The sequence below is a fragment of the Engystomops pustulosus genome, chromosome 7 (genome assembly GCF_040894005.1).
Source record: "Engystomops pustulosus chromosome 7, aEngPut4.maternal, whole genome shotgun sequence".
Lineage (NCBI taxonomy): Eukaryota > Metazoa > Chordata > Amphibia > Anura > Leptodactylidae > Engystomops > Engystomops pustulosus.
Genome location: NC_092417.1, coordinates 53559427 through 53584309, shown reverse-complemented (window position 1 = coordinate 53584309; position 24883 = coordinate 53559427). Strand labels below are relative to the sequence as shown.

The window sequence follows — 24883 nt, the reverse complement described above, 5'->3', positions numbered from 1 at the left end:
GGAGGGACGGAAAAGAAAGCCTCGGTTGTGACACGTATAATAATAAATCATCAGCATATAATGCTGCCTTGCAGTGACAGGAACCCATATGAATTCCATGGATATTGGGGTTGTTCCTTATGGCAACAGCCAAATGCTCCATTACTATTACATATAGCAAAGGGGATAGAGGGCACCCCTGTCTAGTCCCATTTCTGATCTTAAATGAAGAAGATGGATTACCATTTACCCTAACCTTTGCAGTTGGGCTGGAGTACAATGCAAGAATTTTCCCTAAAAAATTTGGGCCTATACCTATCTGCTTCAGCGCTACCTCCATGAAACCCCAGTGGACGCGATCGAAAGCCTTTTCTGCGTCCGTAGACAACAAGCAGGCCGGAAGTGACTTTGCTTGTGCCTGAGACATTAGAAGGAAGGTCTTGTTCAGGTTATCTCTGGCCTCCCTTCCCTGGACAAATCCCACCTGGTCGGTGTGTATTATTGAAGGCAGGTGAGGGGCCAGTCTCTCCACCAAAACTTTAGCAAACAGTTTGACGTCCACATTAATCAAAGAGATGGGACGGTAGCTGGCGGGGAGAGAAGGGTCCTTTCCCGGCTTGGGCAACACACTAATATGAGCCTCCAATCCCCGGGCCGAGAACTCAGAGTCCACAGAGACAGCGCAAAAAACCTTAGCCAACAACAGAGACAATAATTCCCTAAATTGTTTGTAGAAGGCTGGCGTAAATCCATCAGGGCCAGGGCTTTTCCCTGCTGGGGTGAGTTTAATGACAGCTGAGACCTCCGCTGGTTCAATCTCCTGTTCTAGAGCGTCAACCACCTCTCTAGGTAAGGGAGGTAGGCTGGTTTCAGACATGTACGAGTTCACCTGGGCCTCATACGAGGGATCCGCCTTATGCAAGGCAGTTTCTCCTCATACTACTCTTCCCTGTATGCCTTGAAGGAACCTATCACACATATCAGCAGGGTGGTAAACCTCCGTCCCCCCTGGGCTCTTGATCTTGGGTATGTATGAAGTGAGGGATCTGGGATGTAGAAGTCGGGACAGGGGACGGCCACACTTATCTGCGTGATCGTAAAAATAACTTTGGAATCGTGCCCTATGTTGGAGCTATTTCTGATCTAACATTGATCTCAAGGATTCCCTGGCCAGCATTAGTTCAGCCAGTACCTCCTGGTATAAGGAGGCCTTGTGGCGAATTTCAAGGCTCTGTATTTGAGAAGTGAGGGTCTCCACCCGGGCAAGGTTCTCTCTTTTGAGGCGAGTACCATGTCTAACAAATATGTCCATTAGGTTACTTTTGAGACTCTCCCATTGATGTGGTAAAGGAGTTAGGTTATTGACTACTTGTGTTTGGATATGGGTATTGATGCATTCCCTAATGTCAGTAGTGCATAGGGAGTCCCTCAGAAGATTATCGTTTAACCGCCAAGTCCATGGGGGGCGGGTGTTTGGTGGCAGTGTCAATGTCAGAAATACAGGGGCATGATCTGAGAATAATATGTTTCCCGTTTCTGCTGTAGGGGCCCATGTCAGTGCATTGTGGCTCATGAGGAAAAAGTCAATTCGACTATAAGAGCTATGCGCGGGCGAAAAATATGAATAATCCTTGACATTGGGATGTAGAATACGCCATATGTCCAATAGCTGGAGGGCCTGCAAGTCACGTTTAAGGGATCTAATCTGACTCTGAGAAATGGAGCTCCGGCCTGTCGAGGTGTCAACTGAAGGATCTAGTGGGAAGTTAAAATCTCCCCCTATCACTAAATGACCTTCGGCAAACTCCGAAAGCGCTGCTAAGAATGTCTTACAACTTGAGGTAGGGTTGTGGTTAGGTAAGTACCAGGTGGCGAGAGTCAACACTTATCCCATGACCTTTACCTTCAAGAAGACAAAACGACCAGAGTCATCCGTCTGTGAGGCGATTACTTCGTGAGGCAGAGACCTATGAAGGGCTATCGATACACCTTTAGACTTCGCCTCTGGGTTGGCGCTGTGGAACCAGTGCGGGTAATTCCGATCCCGGATGTTTGGCACGCTGGTGGACTTGAAATGAGTCTCCTGTAAAAACAAAATATTTACCCGTCGCTTATGCATGTCATACAAAATTTGTGTACACTTCTGAGGGACATTCAGTCCCCTGACATTAAAAGAGCAAAATTTTAAGGCATCCATCTGAAGAGAGAGAGAGAGAGCGAGAAGAAAAAAAAAACAATACAAGCACAAAACTACACAAGTATAACACAAACACAAAAGTTGCGTTGGGGAAATAACAGCTACAATACCGCAGACAGACCAGCTGGCCACGGAATCCCCTGTGGGTAGTAAACTAACTGTGGAGGATACCGCCACCCCCCGTCGCAACCGAATCTTACACAAAGAGAAAATATTGTTACCTCTGAACGTATCCAGCATTAAGGGGAGTGGGTGAGGGGGGGGGGGGGGACAGGGCCTGGGAGGAGGAGGGGGAATAACAGGATAAATGATTGAAGGAGTTCTGATATCTAAACCGGATCAAAACAGTATTGAAACAATAAGGCACTGCCCACTAGACCCAGTTCGGCTGGATGCCTGTTTAAAGGCCATAGCCCAGTGCGGGCCTTCCATACCAACATAAAATGCAAGTACTTAAAACACATAAAGAGGCATCTAGTGTACAGTGTATCAGCAGTTCTCCATTAACAAAGAGATAGGAGAAATCAGCCCATAGGCTGAGGCCCAGAGTCTTGCCCCCGGCGAGGCCCCCTACGCCCAGGGCCGCGACGTGCTCGCTGTCGAGGGGGTTCCCCTAAGGGAGGAGGGTTCACCAGATGCCCAGGTGTGGGTAAGCCAGGCCACTCCGTGATGACCGGGGCTGAGATATCCAATGCAGCAGCTAGAGTAGGAATGTCTCTGGGGTGGCTCGCAGTATATCTTCGGTCCGCTCGTCTTATCTGTAGGCGGAACGGAAATCCCCAAGTGTAAGGAATGTCTCTTCACCCTAATTCACCCAACAGGGGCTTGAAGGCTCTCCGTTTGAGCAAAGTCAACCGGGAAAGATCTGGCAGTAACTGAAGGTTAGCCCCTTGATAAGTGATGTTTCCAGCTAGGCGTGCTTTAGACATGATGGTGTCTTTAAGTTGGTAGCGGTGTATCCGGCATATGACATCCCTGGGTTGGTCGTGTATCGAAGGGCGAGCCTGAAGAGAACGATGGGCTCGATACAATTCCAGTGGTGTGTCTGCCGGTACTTCAAGTAAGGAGTTGAATATTTGGCGCAGAGTATCATGTAGCATAGGAGCTTCCACAGTCTCTGGGAGACCTCGCACCCTAATGTTGTTGCGACGGCCTCTGTTTTCAGCATCATCCAGCTGATCTGCCAGGTATTGTAATTGGAATGCATGTGTAGATATGGCAGCGTCATGTGTATTCAAACGCTCAGTGAGCGTGTTATGAGCTTCCTCTGTTGAGGAGACCCTAGCTCCTAATTGTTGAACCTCTTCCCGCACCATGTTTAGCTCTGCAGTGTAGGATTGCTCCAATCTAGCCACGTAGCTTTCCATATCATCTCTGGTGGGTATGGTATGGAGATGTGAACTTAGAGCACGTAATTCAGCCAGGGCACCAAACTCTTGAGACCACATATTGTGATGGGTGGTTGAAGTGCCATCCGGAGAGAAGGCTGGAACAAGTATACTTTGCCCTGTAGAAGGGACAGGGAACGGATTCTCACCCTGTGAGGGCCTAGGAGAAGGAGCCGGGGTATGAGCTGAGGGTGTTGCCGGCCAATCATCTTCTGTGTCAGGCCACAGGACCGGGGAGTGGGGAGCAGGCGATGCAGCTAATCTAGGGCCACTGTGAGCATCTGAAGAAGTTGACTGCTGTTGAGAACTCCTTGTCTCAGTTGTTACAGCCAGGCCCTGCTGTTGGCTCTCAACTTCTTCAGCCCATGAGGGGGCCAATTGGTGAAAGGGGAGCTGCATAGGGCTCCTGTGCCACATTACTTTGCTTCCCAGGAGACTCTGATGTGGCCCTAGGGAGGCATATGGTCAGGGCAAGAGGAAGGGAAGGCAGTACCTGGGAGTTGCAGCTCTGCTGGGGCTGAGGATCAGGCTGGTGAGACCAGTCAGGGGCCTCCAGCCGAGCTGGCAGGCATCCAATTGCAGATGAGGGGGAGGCAGAATCTCTAGGAGGCTGTTCCATGGCGGGACTGGGGTCCGCTTGCTCCTCAGCCATCTTCCCCTCCGTGTCAGTGTGTGGGGAGAGGGTATCCGGCTGCAGCTGTGGTGGTGAGGAAGCGTCTGCCATTTCTGTATCTCGGGCAGGGGCCGCGGCGGACGCCAGGTCCGTGAGGTATCTACCGATCCCTCTGACGGAGGACCAGCCAAGCTGTATAGATGGGGTACGGGCGCCCCCCCTTCGCTTTGCCCCCATTTGTATGGCAGGGAATCGCTGGATACTGAGATCAATCGGCCGCGAAACGGGGAAAAGGCAGGAGCGAGGTTAGTGTGCTGCCATCTTCCTCCACAGCCAGGACACGCCCCCCGGTTCATCTATTAGACAGCAGCGCAATTGTTTTTTGTTTTTTTTTTTTAAGCTAATCCTTTAGTGCAGTGATTTTCAACCCTTTTTGAGCCGCGGCACACTTTTTATACTTAGAAAATCCTGGGGCACACCACCAACCAAAATAGCACAAAATGACACTAAAACAGTCATATTATACATATAGTTAATAACATAGATTCTAAATTTATTTTATTCACTCAGTGTGAAACTTGGGCCTGTTTCGATAAACACAAAAGGGATATCCTGGCAGGAATGGTGGAAAGACACACACAAAGCTCTTCCTCAACAGTTCTCAGTTTCTCCCTGTTTTTAGTATATGGTGCTGATTATTATGTGGCTCATATACTGCAATATAAAGGGGTACAATGAGAAGTACTATGGTCATGAGGCCAGAGTACAAGTGCCAGCTCATATACTCAGCATATGAGCTGGTACTTGTAGTACTCCAGCCTCATGACTATAGTATTTCTCATTTTACATTTCTCATTGTTATATGCAGTATACTGCTGGAGTACTAAAAGTACCAGCTCATATGGTGAGTATTTTGCCAACAGTTCATATACTCAGGCAAAAGCTCATATAGTCAGCATTATTGGCGGGCATTACCTTGGCGGTGGGCAAAAGCAAGAGTCTCTCCGCTCTCAGGATGATGCGCCGGCCTCGGTGACGTCATTTTGTCGCACGAGGTTCAAAACTTGCACATGTGTTATTGTACACGTCTCCTACATTGTAAGAAGCCGTGACTGCACATCGCTGCGCATTGCCAGGAAACAAAACACAGGGGGCACCATAGTTTGGGGAAATTTCCCCGCGGCACACCCGACCATGTGTCGCGGCACACTAGTGTGCCACGGCACACAGGTTGAAAATCACTGCTTTAGTGCCCCGAAGAATTCTTACAAATGTTTTATAATATACCGTATTTTCTGGACTATAAGACGCACTTTTTTCCCCCAGAAAATGGGGAGAAAACAGTGGTGCGTCTTATAGTCCGGATGTAGCCTACTGCAGGAGGGAATGGAGGGCACCCGGCTGCACTCTGCCAGCTAATGCTGGCAGTAAGCGCAGCGGCTCTGTGCTGCTCTCCTCTCCTCCTCTCAGCCCTCCACTGCTGGAGGGTATGGAGGACAGCAGCCCGCTGCGCTCTGCCAGGTCTGCAGTCCTCAGGGCACCGATATACAGGAGCTTTGTGGCAGAGCAGGAGCGCAGCAGCAGTGGAGAAAGAGGAGGGGAGGAGAAAATCACTCTGACCAATCCCCGCTCGGCTTGTAAGTAGCCCGGGCTCTTGTGGCCATTGTACAAGCACTGTCATCTCCTGTGTCCTCTCCTCCTCATAGATTGTAAGCTCTTGTGGCCATTGTACAAGCACTGTCATCTCCTGTGTCCTCTCCTCCTCATAGATTGTAAGCTTTTGTGGCCATTGTACAAGCACGGTCATCTCCTGTGTCCTCCTCCTCATAGATTGTAAGCTCTTGTGACCATTGTACAAGCACTGTCATCTCCTGTGTCCCCTCCTCCTCATAGATTGTAAGCTCTTGTGGCCATTGTACAAGCACTGTCGCCTCCTGTGTCCTCTCCTCCTCATAGATTGTAAGCTCTTGTGGCCATTGTACAAGCACTGTCGCCTCCTGTGTCCTCTCCTCCTCATAGATTGTAAACTCTTGTGGCCATTGTACAAGCACTGTCATCTCCTGTGTCCCCTCCTCCTCATAGATTGTAAGCATTTGTGGCCATTGTACAAGCACTGTCATCTCCTGTGTCCCCCCTCCTCATAGATTGTAAGCTCTTGTGGCTATAGTACAAGCACTGTCACCTCATGCGTTCCCTCCTCATAGATTGTAAGCTCTTGTGGCCATTGTACAAGCACTGTCATCTCCTGTGTCCCCTCCTCCTCATAGATTGTAAGCTCTTGTGACCATTGTACAAGCACTGTCATCTCCTGTGTCCTCTCCTCCTCATAGATTGTAAGCTCTTGTGGCCATTGTACAAGCACTGTCATCTCCTGTGTCCTCTCCTCCTCATAGATTGTAAGCTCTTTAGTGCCCCGAAGAATTCTTACAAATGTTTTATAATATACCGTATTTTCTGGACTATAAGACGCACTTTTTTCCCCCAGAAAATGGGGAGAAAACAGTGGTGCGTCTTATAGTCCGGATGTAGCCTACTGCAGGAGGGAATGGAGGGCACCCGGCTGCACTCTGCCAGCTAATGCTGGCAGTAAGCGCAGCGGCTCTGTGCTGCTCTCCTCTCCTCCTCTCAGCCCTCCACTGCTGGAGGGTATGGAGGACAGCAGCCCGCTGCGCTCTGCCAGGTCTGCAGTCCTCAGGGCACCGATATACAGGAGCTTTGTGGCAGAGCAGGAGCGCAGCAGCAGTGGAGAAAGAGGAGGGGAGGAGAAAATCACTCTGACCAATCCCCGCTCGGCTTGTAAGTAGCCCGGGCTCTTGTGGCCATTGTACAAGCACTGTCATCTCCTGTGTCCTCTCCTCCTCATAGATTGTAAGCTCTTGTGGCCATTGTACAAGCACTGTCATCTCCTGTGTCCTCTCCTCCTCATAGATTGTAAGCTTTTGTGGCCATTGTACAAGCACGGTCATCTCCTGTGTCCTCCTCCTCATAGATTGTAAGCTCTTGTGACCATTGTACAAGCACTGTCATCTCCTGTGTCCCCTCCTCCTCATAGATTGTAAGCTCTTGTGGCCATTGTACAAGCACTGTCGCCTCCTGTGTCCTCTCCTCCTCATAGATTGTAAGCTCTTGTGGCCATTGTACAAGCACTGTCGCCTCCTGTGTCCTCTCCTCCTCATAGATTGTAAACTCTTGTGGCCATTGTACAAGCACTGTCACCTCATGTCCCCTCCTCCTCATAGATTGTAAGCTCTTGTGGCCATTGTACAAGCACTGTCATCTCCTGTGTCCCCTCCTCCTCATAGATTGTAAGCTCTTGTGGCCATTGTACAAGCACTGTCATCTCCTGTGTCCTCTCCTCCTCATAGATTGTAAGCTCTTGTGGCCATTGTACAAGCACTGTCATCTCCTGTGTCCTCTCCTCCTCATAGATTGTAAGCTCTTGTGACCATTGTACAAGCACTGTCACCTCATGTCCCCTCCTCCTCATAGATTGTAAGCTTTTGTGGCCATTGTACAAGCACTGTCATCTCCTGTGTCCCCCCTCCTCATAGATTGTAAGCTCTTTTGGCTATAGTACAAGCACTGTCACCTCATGCGTTCCCTCCTCATAGATTGTAAGCTCTTGTGGCCATTGTACAAGCACTGTCATCTCCTGTGTCCTCTCCTCCTCATAGATTGTAAGCTCTTGTGACCATTGTACAAGCACTGTCGCCTCCTGTGTCCTCTCCTCCTCATAGATTGTAAGCTCTTGTGACCATTGTACAAGCACTGTCGCCTCCTGTGTCCTCTCCTCCTCATAGATTGTAAGCTCTTGTGGCCATTGTACAAGCACTGTCGCCTCCTGTGTCCTCTCCTCCTCATAGATTGTAAACTCTTGTGGCCATTGTACAAGCACTGTCATCTCCTGTGTCCCCTCCTCCTCATAGATTGTAAGCTTTTGTGGCCATTGTACAAGCACTGTCATCTCCTGTGTCCCCCCTCCTCATAGATTGTAAGCTCTTGTGGCTATAGTACAAGCACTGTCACCTCATGCGTTCCCTCCTCATAGATTGTAAGCTCTTGTGGCCATTGTACAAGCACTGACATCTCCTGTGTCCTCTCCTCCTCATAGATTGTAAGCTCTTGTGACCATTGTACAAGCACTGTCATCTCCTGTGTCCTCTCCTCCTCATAGATTGTAAGCTCTTGTGACCATTGTACAAGCACTGTCCTCTCCTCCTCATAGATTGTAAGCTCTTGTGGCCATTGTACAAGCACTGACATCTCCTGTGTCCTCTCCTCCTCAAAGATTGTAAGCTCTTGTGACCATTGTACAAGCACTGTCATCTCCTGTGTCCTCTCCTCCTCATAGATTGTAAGCTCTTGTGATCATTGTACAAGCACTGTCATCTCCTGTGTCCTCTCCTCCTCATAGATTGTAAGCTCTTGTGGCCATTGTACAAGCACTGTCATCTCCTGTGTCCTCTCCTCCTCATAGATTGTAAGCTCTTGTGGCCATTGTACAAGCACTGTCATCTCCTGTGTCCTCTCCTCCTCATAGATTGTAAGCTCTTGTGGCCATTGTACAAGCACTGTCATCTCCTGTGTCCTCTCCTCCTCATAGATTGTAAGCTCTTGTGGCCATTGTACAAGCACTGTCATCTCCTGTGTCCTCTCCTCCTCATAGATTGTAAGCTCTTGTGGCCATTGTACAAGCACTGTCATCTCCTGTGTCCTCTCCTCCTCATAGATTGTAAGCTCTCGTGAGCATTTGTCACATATACTAATACCTATACAGTCCTGGTAACTCTTGAGACCCAATGACTAAGTGTACGCATAATTCTAAAGATAGAGGGTCCAGGAGAGGAGGGGGCGACCACTGCTTGCCCCTGCCCCAGAGCATGGCTGCACTGTACCGCCCAGTTACTTTACTGTTACTTTATTAAAAATTTTAGCATACTATTTGGGGGGGGGAAAAAAAACATGTTTTCTTATTTTTCCTCCTCTAAAACCTTGGTGCGTCTTAAGGTCCAGTGCGTCTTATAGTCAGAAAAATACGGTAATAATATACTGTAAATATGCATTGGGGCGTGGAGTAGCCACACCATGGAGCGTGAACTGCAGCTATTCCATACCCCAGTTGCCTCTTTGAATCCCTGCGCATGTGCAGTGTGTGCAGCTGCTGCAAGCTGAAGACCATAGGGGAGGAGGGATTCAAAGAGGCTATTGGGATACACTGTATCCCTGGTCAGCCCTCTTCTCTCCAGGGGCCACCTGACGCAGTCACAGTGCAGTGATGGACTGTGTGCTTACCGCGCCATGACCTGGAGCCATAGAAACCAACGCAAATCATGTGACCAGATCACGGCCCTCATTGCGGCTGTGTGACTGAGCCCTAACCGTGTGACTGTGTGACTGAGCCCTAACCGTGCTGAACACACATTATTTAACATATTGCCTATCAGGGACTTGTGTAGGACACATTATTGTGGTGGATTTGTGACTGACACACTGTCTGGAGGGAACGGTGGCCACATATTTCTAACATCCCTCTTTGAACACTGGACCTAAGGCTCATGCTACCTGTTAAAATGTTGGGAAAATCCTGTTTAGAGTTTCACAACCTGGAACCTGAAATTGCCTTGACTGACTCAGCAGCAACACAGGCAAAAGCAGGTCAGAGAAGGTGGAACTATTCTTAAAGGTGACATTGCACTATATAATTGAGGGATGCATGGGCAGTGCTAGTAATCCGGACCAGCCAAGACCCATGGGCGTACATTCTGATGGTCCTCTGCTCCCAGGCTAGCAAAAGCACAGTAAATAGAAGAAGACAGAGGCACTCACCACAACAGTATGAATATTCTTTATTGACATTAATCACACAGGGAGGTGCAGTTCTGTAATGTGGGCGGCCCGTTTCATACCAGGCAGTGCTTTCCCAAAGCGATGGCATGTTTATCATTTTGATTTTTTTTGTTATGTGTGTTCTATGTAAATTTTGTATTTCATTTGGAAACCAAAGTCTGGAGGAAGAGGGGAGAGGCACAATCTAAGCTACTTGAGGTGTGGTTTTAGGTTTCCACAGTCGGTGATGGTTTGCGGGAGCCATGTCATCTGTTGGTGTAGGTCCATTGATTTATCAAGACCAAGGTCCGTAGAGCTGCTTACCAGGAAATTTAAGAGCGCTGCATGCTTCCCACTGCAGACAAGCTTTTTGAAGAATGGAATTTTCATTTTCCAGCAGGACCTGGCACCTGTCCACAGTGCCAAACGTACCAATGCCTGGTTTATTAACCACAGCATCACTGTGCTTGCAGTTGAGCTGAAGGCTGCAAACACGTAACCTGGGCTTCCATAACACCTCTGCAGTGCCATCAGTTGATCCCCCTCCATGCCCCGCCGCATGTCTTTCATGCAAAAGGAGTTCTGACCAAGTACCAGGGCACCACTGTACATGCTTTACTTTTGGCCAAAATTCCCGTGTTTAAAACGTTTTTAACATTTTGGTTTTCATGGTCTTCTAATTTTAATTTTCTGAGATTCTGACTTTTGGATTTTCATTTGCTGTTAGCTGTAATCAACATTAACAGAAATAAATACAACTTGTTTACTCAGTTTGTAATGACTCTTTGTAATATAGGAGTTTCACTTTTTGAATTGAATTATTGAAAATTCTGCTTGGTAGCACCTTAATATTGTCTTCCAGTACAGGCAGTACCCAGGTTCCGTACAAAATAGGTTCTGCCATTTTGTACTTAACATGAGTTTACGAACAGGTATTTTGTATATGTGTACAGATATGTACAGGTGTACAATATGAACATACTTTAAGTCCTTAACCCCTTAAGGACGGAGGGTTTTTCGGCTCATTTCTCGCTCTCCAACTTCAAAAATCCATAACTTTTTCATTTTTACGTGTACAGACCTCTGTGAGGGCTTATTTTGTGCGTAACAAATTTTACTTTCCCGTAATGTTATTTATTTTAACATGCCGTGTACTGCGAAGCTGAAAAAAATTCCAAATGTGAAAAAATTTTAAAAAAAACACGTTCTTGTGGGCTAAGTTTTTACGACTTTCACTCTTCGCTCCAAATAACACGCCTACTTTATTCTTTGGTTCGGTGGGATCGCGGTGATACCAAATTTATAAAGGTTTTATTGTGTTTTAATACATTTTCAAAAATTAAACGAATGTGTACAAAAATGAAAAAAAAAATTTTGCCATCTTCTGACGCTAATAACTTTTTCATACTTTGGCGCACGGAGATGTGTGAGGTGTCATTTTTTGCGAAATGAGGCGACGTTTTCATTGCTACAATTTAAGGTCTGTGCGACATTTTGATCATTTTTTATTTCATTTTTTATGTTATGTAAAAAGGTGTAAAAGTTGCATTTCGGACATTTGGGCGCCATTTCCCGCCTCGGAGGTCGCCGCCGCCCGTAACCGTTTTTATATTTTGATAGATCGGGCATTTTGGGACACGGCGATACCTAATATGTTTGTGATTTTTACTGTTTATTATGTTTTATATCCGTTCTAGGGAAAGGGGGGGGATTTGAACTTTTAATATTTTATTAATTTTTTTTATTTTTTAAACTTTTTTTTTCTTTTTTTTTTTCACTATTTTTTAGACCATCTAGGGTACATTAACCCTAGATGGTCAGATCGCGCCTATCATATACTGCAATACTACAGTATTGCAATATATGGCATTTTTGCAGGTCATACATTACAATGAGCCACTGGCTCATTGTAACGAACCTGCATAAGCCATGTAGCCTCGTGTCAAAAGAAGACCCGAGGCTACCATGGTAACTGATCGCCACCCCCCGATGACGTTGGGGGGCGCGGCGATCGGAAAAAAGATGGCGGCGCCCGCGCGCCACCGTCTTTTAAACGCCGCCAGCGACTCTGCCGGCGGCGTTGAGAGGGTTAATAGCAGCGATCGGTGCAAGCACCGACTGCAGTTATTAGCGGTGGGGGTTTTGTACAAAATGCAAAAACCCCCACCTTTGTATGAAAAGGACTCAGCCCGTGAGCCCTCTTCATACATCCCTTATACCTCTGCGCCGTAGAGCTACGGCGCAGAGCGTTAAGGGGTTAAGGACGCAGCCATTTTAAAGCTTAAGGCTCAGCCCGAATTTTTTATTTTTTATTTATTTTATTTTTTTTGTATTCTGACTTGCGTCGCTTTATATGGTTATAACTTTTTCAAATGTACACCCCTCAAGCTATCAGAAACAGATTTTAGGAAGATCGTTAACCCCTTGAGATCTTCATTGTAATGAAATCAAAATGAAGGTGAAATTTAGAATGGTCAAATTCTGCTGGTTATACGTTCATTAAGCACTAAAATTTACTCATGTCCAAAAGATAAAAATATAAAATCCACCATACAATTTGTTCTGCAATTTCTCCCAAGTGCAGAGACCCCCCACATGTGGACGTTACTTGTTTTATGGGGGCACAGCGAGGCGCAGAAGGGAAGGAGGGACCTGTGCTGTCAGGATTTTAGTTTTCTCATTGGTCCCTTTTGTAGGCTATAAAATTTTTGCTTTTTCGTTATTTGCAGGATGAGATGCTTTTTCCAGTGTTACCATTTTGGGGTTTATATCTCCTATGGTTGAAAATGTAGAACTTTTTTTATTCTATGGGTCAGTACGATTACGGGGATACCAGACATGAATATTTTTTCTTACGTTTCACTAAATTTGCCAAATAAAACCCTTGTGAGAAAAATCTATCATTTTTGCATTGCCGTCTTCCAAGTGGCATAACATTTTTACTTTTTTGGCTATGGAGCTGGTTGATGGCTTGTTTTTTGCAGGACATGTTGTACTTTGCAACAGTATCATTCTGGAGTACATATGTTTTTTTTTTAACTTTCTTTATTGCATTTTTTGTGGGATTCAATAGGTAAAAATAATAATTTTTGGCAGGTTTTTAACAGTTTTTTTTTTTTATGCCCTTCATCGTGCGGGTTCAATAATTATTTCGTTTTATTCTACGGATTGTTATGGACGCGGTGATACTTTATATGTGGGGTTTGTGTTATGATTTAGACTTTTTTAGCCTTATATGTCTCTTATGGGGCATATGGACATTTTTAGTTATTTATTACTAAATTATTTTTTTTATTGAAAAACTTTTTCTTTTTTTCTTTTTTTACTTTTTCTACCATGGGACATGAACATGCAATCATCTGATAGCTTGTTCATGATAATACTCTGCAATACTGATATATTGCAGGGTATTAGCAGTGTCAGCCTATGCACAAGATGGCCACAGACGCCATCTTACCGGCAGTTCTTGCAGGCATCTCTGAGGTTAATAGGTCCTTGTTGTGCAGGTTTCATAGGCATTTTAGACCACTGCAGATGTCCAGTCTTAGCCTGGCTACATCTGGTTCCTGCCTCCAACCCATTATGTAAGGTGTCCTTAGTTACCTGTTTCAGTGGCTTAGGTTTCTTCCAGCACTCCTTCTGCTCCCCTCACATGCTGCTCTGCACACACACCTGGTGCCGCAGCTTGGTACAGAAGGGGTGCAGCTGTTTTTTCTTGTGCTGCGAAGATCCCCATGGGTAAATGGGGGTCATTCGGAAGTAAGAATGATGTTAGTCGGGTACTGCCAGTATAGATATCGTAGTAGCTACTAAGGCATAAAGTAGTAATGTTTCGCTTGTTTTAAAGGTTTTTGATTTTTTTTGTGCAGCTAAAGAATGTACCACAGTATGGATTTCTTTACCACAAGCAGATACAATCACTCTTCAGGCAATGTGGACAAGTAAAAAGTATATTGTTTGATGGATCAAGGTAAGTAAAAATTTTAGTGCATATTCTGATATGAAAAGAATATGAATTATTTTGAATGACTCCCTGCAGACCACTAACCCCTTAATGACCTAGGACATAAATACATGCGCACGTCCGTGAGGTACTTCAAGCTCCTGGACATGTATTTACGTCCTATACGGCTGTCACCGATGCCAGCTGTCAATGGTGACACAGTGCAGGAGCACATAAATAAATGGAGAACATTACAACCAAAATATACCACGAAGGTGAAGTACAACATGTTACAGAAAAACAGTCTGAAAATCACCTTGGTAGGTTAAAGCGTTCTAAAGTTATAATTGCATATAGTGACACATGGCAGATTTGAAAAATAGGGCTGTGACCTTAAAGAGGACCTGTCACCCAAATTTTAGGCACTAGAATAAAGTAAGCAGCTCCTAGTGCTTGAAGAAACGCCGCAGTGTTAGAGTGATAGTGTTACCGGAAACCTCTGGTAACCCTATCAATTACTGCGGCGGGGTACAGTGTGATTGTCGGACAGCTCGCAAAGCTGTCCAACGTATTCATGAGGGGGCGAGGTTGGGGCGTGGCTAGGGGCAGTGACTGCCGCCTGGTGCACGCAAGTCACTGCCGGCCTATGTAGCGAGCGGGACCGCCCCCAACACTGTACCCAGCCGCAGTGTTTGATAGCGTTACAGGAGGTTTCCGGTAACGCTATCACTCTAACACTGCGGCGTTTCTTCAAGCACTAGGAGCTGCTTACGATGGTTAAATAATACTTTTCTGTATCTTAATTGGTGGATATAATCTGATTGCACATTATTTCTGTTTATTAGAGCATTTGTGGAGTTTTCTCGCAACCCTACTGAAAGGTTTAAAACCCTCACCGCAGTACATTTAGCTCTGAAGACCGCACAGCTTAAAGTTCCTCTTGCCCTTCATGTCCATTCTGCAGAGATGATTGAAGAACTTTCTACAGAAGATGTTACGCATGTCAAATTAACCAGGTAATTTGTATTTTTTTAAGCAACCATATACATAAAATAATGTATGAAACTACTATACGATCATGACACTGGGGGGGAAAGAGAATTACCTTATAGGAGTTGTGCCAAGCTAGGGGACAACTAGTTTATCGATGAGGTTCCGACTGCTGGGACCCCAACTAATCACAGGGTTGGGACCTCTGGCTGACCAGAAAATGAGCGTCCCTTTCCCACTAATTGGTTTGGCGGCAGGATGAGTATGCATCCTGACACTCCATTCAATTGTGTGGGAATGACAGAAATGGCACTCAGCTATATGACTGCTCCGTGAATTGAGCAGCAGGTCACATGCACTTCCTACCACTCCATCCATAAGTAAGGAAAGGTATCCCCAGAATATACGCATATACGTCCCCATAGATGGCAGTGAGGTTGGTGCCCGTTCCGCGCCGTACACAGGGTAAAGATAGTGTTCTGCCGTGCACCGCTTTTCTCTATGGAGGGGGGAGGGGTCACCTCCATATATCCTTAGTGTGTTTATGATGGGAAAAATAGATTGTGTTCCATACTTTACACAGGGCTGTTGTGAATGGTAAAAATATCTGTACAATGATCTGGAATATTTTGGTACTATATAGGTTTTATGATATAAATCTTAACTATTTTGTTTACATCCTTTAGAGTTAATGTGGATTTTCACAAACAGACTTTAGAACCGGTCCATATTTCCCACACTGTTAAGGAGCAGTTGGAAACCATTAAAGGGATCATTTTGTCTATCAATGTGACAGAGGTAAGTTTTAGAGGTTCATTTTACTGAGACTTGACCATACTGTGTTAGAGAAATATCTCTTAGCTCTGATGTGATGTGGGTCCAAATCATTGTATAGTACGAGCTGCTCGGTGAATCATTCAGACCTTCACATGTTTGAGTGAATTTCAATTTATTTAGGTAGCAGAGAGCGTTTTTATAGGTTCTTGGAACAAAGGAACCTACTGAATATGTCCACATTCCAATTGCTTTGAACAGGATGTATCAGTGTAAAGTGATCTGTGTGCGCAGGGGATGGTACTATGCATAGAGGCAATGTAAAGATACATAGTGTGAGAACACAACAGAAAATGGATTCTATTCCCTCACAACTGGCAACTAATACTATTGACAAAGTGAGAAGCCAAGTTACAGATGTATAAGGGCTTAAATAGTTTCTCCCCACACCAGTGGAGACTGGACTTGCAGGTTTGCATGTGAACATTTGGAGTGGAAGGTCTTCCTGGCTTTTAATCCCTGTCTGGGGAATCTGCTCATGAAATCTCCAAATGTACAGGCCAAACACCTATGCTGTTAAAGGGGTTTTCCCACGAAGACAAGTTAGGCCCTATTCATGGGCCACTCCTCAAACTAATGGAGCAGATGGCCGCACGGTTCTCCATTAATCTCTATGGAGGTGACAGAGATCGGTGAGCGCGGCGCTCGGCAATTTCCGGCAGCTCCGTAGAGATTAATGGAGCAGAACGGTCATATGTAGCTGTCTTCTCCTTTCGTCATTATCCAAGTTGACTATAAAGCAAAGATTTAATGAGAACAAATAATGAGGGTTTATAACAAGCTGTAAACCATTGGTCACATTAACACCTGTACAAGCACCAAGCACTCCCATCTGGCTGAGCATGCATTACACAGCATTAAGAAATGACCTTCCACAAATGACCCATACCCAGAAGAAAGCTGCAGCCATTGCATCTCAAAGAATAAAACCCAGCGTTTGGTAATCTCCATAGGTTCTAAGACTTTAGGCGGTCATTGCCTGCGGTGGATTTTCTACATGGTATTAAAGGACACCTATCAGCAGATCAATGATTATATACAAAGCACACCATCAGCAGGATCTGCTCTTTTGTTTGATTCTAATGCCCTGGTGTTTACCCAAAAAATGGCTTTTACAATTATGCAAATAAGCCAGAGTTAATGGAGCCTGGAGCCCCTCAGAATAATTTGCATAATTAAAAAAAAGGCCATAAGAAGCTAAGGAACAGCAGATCCTGCTAGAGTGGGTATATACAAGGGCGGTTCAATAAGGAAGTTTGTGTTATCATCGTGTGCTGCCATCTATCAAACAACAGCAAAACAAATTGCAGACTGATTGGTTAGTTTGGATTTGGTAGCCTTATGACTAAGACATGTTTTGTGATTCGTGAAGATGGAAAAAGAGCAGTATCGTTCAGTAATTCGCTTTTTGTTTTTGGATGGGAAAAAATGTGAGGAGATAAAAGCAAAGTTGGATGCTGTTTATGGGGCCACTTCGCCATCTACGACCACAGTTAGAATTTAAACATGGTCGAACATCCGGTTTTGATGAGCAGCGACGCCCGGCAGACGTGGTTACCGAGGAATTCATTCAAAAATTCCATGACATGATACTCGCTGACCGACGAACGAAAGTAGCAGAGGCCGTAGGTGTGTCTCGTACAAGTGTGTCTGTATGTTCGGTTTCCAATCCTTGATCTGGTGATAGATGTCCTTTAACAAAGAACATTTTATTACCGGTAATGGTAGCTTGTCCAATTGAACAATGGTTGAGTTTTCTAAAGATCTCATATATATAAGTAAAAAGATTTTGCTCTTAAGGGAGTTACAGCATTGCAGATACATTTTAATAGTGTTACAGCTTCCAAGTGTCTTCATTTGATGTAATAGTAATGCATTATATTTAACCTTCAGTGTACCTTGTACCAAGTTTCTCTTGACGATTCTGTTTATTTTCTTCCCTACGAAGGTGGTTGAAGTCGGCCATTTCTGGGGTTATTGTATTGATACAAAAAATTCTGATCTTCTTGGACATCTAGCAGCCGAAATCAATCGCCTTGATCTGACCCCTCTTTCTAGACGACCTCATCCAGATCTGATGTGCTTGGCACCATTTCAGGCCTGTGACAGCCTCCGGTATTACCGAGCTCAGATACTATACATTTCTGGAAGAGAGGCAGTGGTAAGTTGTATAATTGCAATACAACCTATGCCTTTTGCTTTTCCCTGGACTTAGTATCAAGGCTGGTTGTAAGGTATAAGGAAAATCCTTAAAGGACAACTACCAAGCGTATTGAAATACTGGAGTCTGCCCCCTCTTCTTTTTTTTTAAGATTCCCATGCCCCTATTTTAAGAAAATAAGGCTTTGAAATTTTGAAAATTCTCCTGAGGGGGTCCGGGGTCCATTAAAGGGGTTTTCCCACGAAAGAAAATTCTCACAATTCAATCTCCTAGTGATGTTAACACAATAAAGATCATTTTAACCCCTTGTTTTACCTTACTCAGTTTTATTACTGTTTAGCTCCTATCACTCTCTATGCTCGTCAGTTCAAAATCCCAGGATGTGGGCGGGGCCTCTCTAAGCAGACATGTTTACTATCCATCTAGTTCTGTGGGCTGACATTGTGGTTAGATTATCAGGGTACAGTATATACACTTTCACTGTATTTTTGTTAATAACAGTGAATTAGAGAATGTGTTATTTTGTAATACTGAGTACATATAAGAAACTTGTCTTCGTGGGAATACAACTTTAATATCTATGGAGGCCAGATTCCCTCAGGCTCATTTGCATAATGGTAAAAGCCTTTTTTTTTTTTTTTTTTTGGTAAAAACCAGGGCATAAGAAGCTAAAAGAGGAGCGGATCCTCCAGTATGTCAGTGCGCTTGGTTACCATGCTTCATCCTGGTGTTAATGTCCTTTTAAGTAAATCTACCATAAAATTTGACCATTATAAACTAGAGGCACTTACTCATAGATCCAAGCACTGTGACAGTGGTAATATATTTGTGATTCTTCAGAGCCCCTCTGTGCTTCAGCTTCACAGGCTTTTACAGGGTGCAAGGAGCACTTCCCCCTCCCTTTGTGTGCTGAAACAGTGGGAGGAGGAGACAGAGTAACAGCCTGAAGCTGCAGCACACAGGGCCTCTGTTAACCCTCCCAGAGCCCTTCTGGCTCATCAACATTATTTAAAAAGTTGATATTAGAAGGAAGAAGGATATGGATAACAAATAAGAAAACTACCACAGTCACATGAGCAAGCTTCCCTAGTTTATCATGCTTCATTTTGATGGTAGATTTCCTTTAAGCTCATATATAGTTATAACACAGTCTTTTTACATAGCCTTTTTTTGTTTTCGATATTAGTGAGAGTTCATTAACCCCTTGCCACTTTTCACCTTCCCAACATGGTCCATTTAAAAAAAAAAAAATCTGACGTGTGTCCCTATATGTGGTTATAACTTTTAAACGCGCATCCAGGTGATTTTGAGATAGTTTTCTCGAGAAACATTGTACTTTATGTTCATTTAAACATTTTAGTGACATGTTTTGCGTTTATGGAAAAAACTGTTAAAAAAAAAAACGGAAAATTTAAAAAAATGCTTGATTTTTAAGATTACATTTATGAAACAGACGTGAATGTTATTTATGCCGACTTTTTTTTTATTTTTTTAAATGCATCCTCTTGTTTTTGTAAGGTGTTAGGAGGCTTAGAACTTTAGGCATGACGTTTTTTTACATTTTCAGAAAAAAAAGCAAAACCAGACCTTCTTAGTCATTTTCTATGCCTAAATAATGGTAAAACACCATAAATCACTTTACATATGTTATGGGGTGTAGTTTCTATTGTGAAGAGGATCCAGCACTGCCAGATCCTCCTGACAGCTGTAATGGAGATCGGGTGAGGCGCTGACATATCGCTGCACCCGAGTTCTCCCAGATAGGAGCCTCTGCACTGCTCTCTGCCGCATGTCCTGACCTAGATAACACCTCCAGGACCAGTGATGATGTCAGTTCCTTTAGTGTGTATTTGTGTATGTAGCAGTGACCAATGTGTTCCTATGTGTGTATGTATAGCAGTGTGTTCCTATATCTGTGTGTGTATAGCTGAGCTGTGTGTCTAAAATGTATGGATGTAGTAGATCTGTGTGTCCTGTGCTTTTGTGTGGCTAACAGGGATATTTTAATTGCTGTAAAATATATAATATTTTATTCATATTGCCTTCTTTTGGGAGACATAACTAATAATTTTTTGATTGACAACTGGTTCAGAGCTTATTTATGTGTTAAGTTGTTCTTTTCGGTGGAACCATTTTGGCGGACATAACTGATTTTGCTAAGTTTTGGAAAAATTTTGTGAAGGGATTTTATGGAAAATGTACATTTTTTGTCAAGATCTTTACAGCATTCACTAAGCGGGTCCAGTAATATTACCAATTTATTGTAAAGATTGTAACAGACACGGTTTTTTTTAGGATTTTGTGTGAGTGTGGTTTTTTTTTTCTTTTGTACTTCATTAGGGAATGTTGGTGTTTAGGGGAATTTTAATTCAATTACCGTATATACTCGAGTATAAGCCGACCAGAGTATAAGCCGAGACCCCTAATTTTACCACCGAAAACTGGGAAAACCTATTGACTCGAGTATAAGCCGAGGGTGTAGTATACAGCCAGCCCCCATGTAGTATACAGCCAACCAGCCCCCATGTAGTATACAGCCAGCCCCCAGTAGTATACAGCTTGCCCCCATGTAGTATACAGCCAACCAGCCCCCATGTAGTATACAGCCAGCCCCCAGTAGTATACAGCTTGCCCCCATGTAGTATACAGCCAACCAGCCCCCATGTAGTATACAGCCAGCCCCCCGTAGTATACAGCTTGCCCCCATGTAGTATACAGCTTGCCCCCATGTAGTATACAGCTTGCCCCCATGTAGTATACAGCCAGCCCCCAGTAGTATACAGCCTGCCTCCAGTAGTATACAGCCTGCCTCCAGTAGTATACAGCCTGCCTCCAGTAGTATACAGCACAGCCCCCAGTAGTATACAGCACAGCCCCCAGCAGTATACAGCACAGCCCCCAGCAGTATACAGCACAGCCCCCAGCAGTATACAGCACAGCCCCCAGCAGTATACAGCACAGCCCCCAGCAGTATACAGCACAGCCCCCAGCAGTATACAGCACAGCCCCCAGCAGTATACAGCACAGCCCCCAGCAGTATACAGCACAGCCCCCAGCAGTATACAGCACAGCCCCCAGCAGTATACAGCACAGCCCCCAGCAGTATACAGCACAGCCCCCAGCAGTATACAGCACAGCCCCCAGCAGTATACAGCACAGCCCCCAGCAGTATACAGCACAGCCCCCAGCAGTATACAGCACAGCCCCCAGCAGTATACAGCACAGCCCCCAGCAGTATACAGCACAGCCCCCAGCAGTATACAGCACAGCCCCCAGCAGTATACAGCACAGCCCCCAGCAGTATACAGCACAGCCCCCAGCAGTATACAGCAGCCCCTATACAGATAAAGAAATAAACTTAATACTCACCCTCCGTTGTCCCGATGTTCGTCGCGGCTCCCGATCCCCATCGCGGCTCCCGGCGGCTTCTTCACTCTTCTCTGGCCGCTGATGACGTCATCCGCGGCGACAGCGGCCAGCGCGATCTCCCGGCCAGTGAAGAGTGAAGAAGCTGCCGGGAGCCGCGACAGGGATCGGGAGCCGCCGGGAGCCGCGACAGGGATCGGGAGACGCCGGGAGCCGCGAGGAACATCGGGGACACCGGAGGGTGAGTATTAATGTATTTATTTTTATCACTGACTCGTGTATAAGCCGAGGCAAGGTTTTTCAGCACATTTTTTGTGCTGAAAATCTCGGCTTATACACGAGTATATACGGTACTTTTATTGGGAAGATTCTAAGTGTGTTAAACTTTTTTTTTTTTAATTTTCTTACATGTCAGCTTGAACAAACGATGCTCTGATTGGAGCAGCGAAATCTCCGATTGCGGGTGTTGGAGGCGGGTGTCGGCTAAAACATACAGCTGACACCCTCAGCTTCTGGCACCAGCTCCATTCTGCTGCCGGTGCCAGAAGCTGGATGTAGTGGTACGCCACAATGCGGGAAGTCACTACCGCTCACGATGTACTACTATGTCCAATGTGTGTAAGGGGTTAAATGGCTTTTGACAATAAAGACATTCATCCCACATATAAATTGAAAACCCCTACATTCAGAACTTTTATAGGTGACAAAAATATCCTTGTAGTGCTAATTAATGTACAGTTCTTTTTGTTACTGACCAACACATTCAACATTTGGGCATTAGCTACATGGGGACTGCCAGTCACAACTATGTAAGTTAAATTTGGTTGCACAGAAATCCAGCAGGACCCTTTCAGTAGCTCTAAATCCCTAAATTGACATGCTTAAAACAGCCACTGATTTGGCTGAAGTTCTTTAAATCTTGTAAAAAATTAACTTATTGGCTGAACGTTTTTCAAGTCGCTCCTTTTTACCTTTCCAGGTCTTCTTTGTGGATTATGGAAACCAGTCTAAAGTTGATCTTAATCTTCTGAGAGAAATTCCCAACCATCTTCTGGATCTTCCTTTTCAGGCAAGGAAATTGCTCTCTTCTCTCACTTTTTCTTCTCTATCTTCCAGAGAACTGTCATCATAGCATGTCATGCGGAGATCATCTTTTGAATGGTTAAAGTATTGAGAAAATGCTGTGGGATATCCCTCAGGGGAACATATGCTCTTTAGAAAGACATTAAATGTGTGGTTCTTTAATAGAAAATCTGAAGTTTTTCAAAAACAGGTTTTGGTTTTTTAGGTTCTGAATGTTTTTTTCCAAACCATTGAAACATAGTGACCTGTGCTTGGAACATGGACGTTTCTCCAATTGAGTTAAAATTCTGATATTTACTTTGTACCAGTTGATTTACATAGAAATGAGCCTCATAGTAATTAATTGAAGCTCATCTGTGGCTGTAGAGTTTTAAATATATAGATAAATAAAGCGGGACATTTATCAGGGTCTGTACGCCAGTTTTCATCATATCCATGATAAATGCCCCCTTCATTTAGAGAGAGTGACTAACTTGCTGTAACTATTTAAGTAACACTTTTTTGTGTTTTAGGCCTTGGAGTTCAAAATATGCAAAATGAGGCCTTCTGCCAAGTCACTAATCTGTGGAGAACAGTGGAGTCGTGCGGCTAGTATCAAGTTCAACTCCTTAGTCAGTGGCTGCACACTTGTGGTGAAAGTCTTCTCCATTGTACACGGCATCCTGCATGTCGACGTCTATCGATATTTCGAGACTCTGGAGGAAGTCAGTTTAAGAGACATACTTATATCTGATGGTTATGCAGAACCCGCTGAGGAGTCTTTTGAATCAAAAGTGAGTATTTTCTTGAGTAGAAGGTGTCACTGGACAAGTGCTGAGGGAGGAGGGCGGAGAGTAAGGCAGTGTAATAGTCTGCAAAGCCAGGTCACAGAGGGGCTAGGGTAGTCCTTCAGGCTCATTAGCATAATTGTAAAAGTTGATTTTAGAAGGAAGGAGGGCATGGATAACAAATATAAGATGACTATCACAGTCACGGTGCCTGGATCTGTAGGTAAGTGCCCCTGGTTTAGCCATCCTTTATTTTGATTGTATGTTTCCTTTACAAAAAAAAAAACAATGACCCATCAGTCAAATGCATTGGAATCTTTTATTTTACATATAGGTGTGTTTCTGGTAATTGTGTGATAGTTGATGTCGCATGATGCACATGCAAGGTCAGCACACCTATTTTTAGATGGGTGCATCCCATAACTGTTCTGCAGCAATGAGTATTACATGACCGGGGGGGGGGGGGGGGGGTATAATGAGAACGGAGGGAAACGGCGCTCCCTATGTTATGGAGGGGTGAATCCAGCAACCGGCCATACATGGAAAAATGGGAAATTTAAAACTTTAATTGATCTCATCTTCTTAAAAACATCAACATGGCACCATACGTGGCCTTTTTACTCCAATTGTACCATGTTGATGTTTTTAATGAAGATGAAAGAAATTGCAGTTTGAATTTTCCCATTTTTCTATATTTGCTTGGTTGCTGGATCTACCTCTTCTATTCATTACTGAATGATTCGGCCCAGCTATTCCATGGTACCGGCACCCACTATATATCTACTACATGCAGGTTCATATCCTATGTTATATTATATGACAATAAAATTGTCGCTAACCTTGTCTTGGGTAGTACAGGAATTAGTGCACCTGAATTATGCCCAACTTGTCTATAGCCATCAACCCCTTAACGCTCACTGACGCATAAATCAGTCAGCAAGCTATTAAGGATTTCAGTGGGTAAGCTCTCTATATACATATATGGGGTTTGCTGCATATTGCCCATAGATCCCGTGTGTTAACCCCATGATTGCCACCAGTAAAGACGGTGACGCATGTGCAACATCCCCCACCGGGGCCTAGCCTTTTCTTGGGGCCTGGAGACAGCCGGGTCCCGGAATACCGGAGTGTCTGGCGGTTGCGGCCTAGGCACGCTGGTGTCACAGTGCTTGGTATGGGGAACCGGAGGGCAGGTCTCCAGCAGGGTGGTGTTGGTAAGAAATGATGAGGGAGAGACTGTTATAGTGGTTCTCCCTGGGGCAACCCTTTTGGGGTCTGGAGTATGAGTCCCTGTGTAGTGGATAGGGTGTCTGTGATGGTGACAGCCGTAGTAGCAGGGATCAGACGGAGGCAGACGTTGTCTAAAAGCAACTTACAGTTCTTTATTGGAACCAACAGAAACAGTGGATAACATGCCAAACGAATCTTAACAAAGGTAGGATGCTGGGGGGTGCACTTGGAGAGGGAACCACAGGGATTGATCACCAGCCTGGATGCAAGGGCAGGCTGGGAGGTAGCTGTGTCCTAGTAGGATGCTTCAGCTTGTCCTGGGTTACTTCATATATCACCCTTGAAGGTGGGATGATACCCCATTACTCTCACTAACTCCTCACTGACTCTACTGTCTGACTGGACTGGTCTGACTGACTGACTCTTGTCAGCCTTCTGATCTCTTCTGTTCGACTGCTCTCCCTAGACTAACTCTAGAGCTTTCCTGACCAGGGGTTTTATTACTC

The 24883-nt window shown here is 44.9% G+C and overlaps 1 protein-coding gene across 1 annotated transcript in view; it reads left to right on the top strand.

Annotated features, from left to right (window-relative positions):
* The window catches only part of TDRD9 (tudor domain containing 9), a 125418-nt gene that overhangs the window by 77052 nt on the left and 23483 nt on the right, over positions 1-24883 (top strand). Inside the window, exons 23-28 of the mRNA XM_072115914.1 lie at positions 13873-13973; positions 14792-14962; positions 15623-15734; positions 17719-17931; positions 22277-22366; positions 22893-23153. Coding sequence (XP_071972015.1) covers positions 13873-13973; positions 14792-14962; positions 15623-15734; positions 17719-17931; positions 22277-22366; positions 22893-23153 — 948 coding nt within the window. The remainder of the gene's footprint in view (positions 1-13872; positions 13974-14791; positions 14963-15622; positions 15735-17718; positions 17932-22276; positions 22367-22892; positions 23154-24883) is intronic.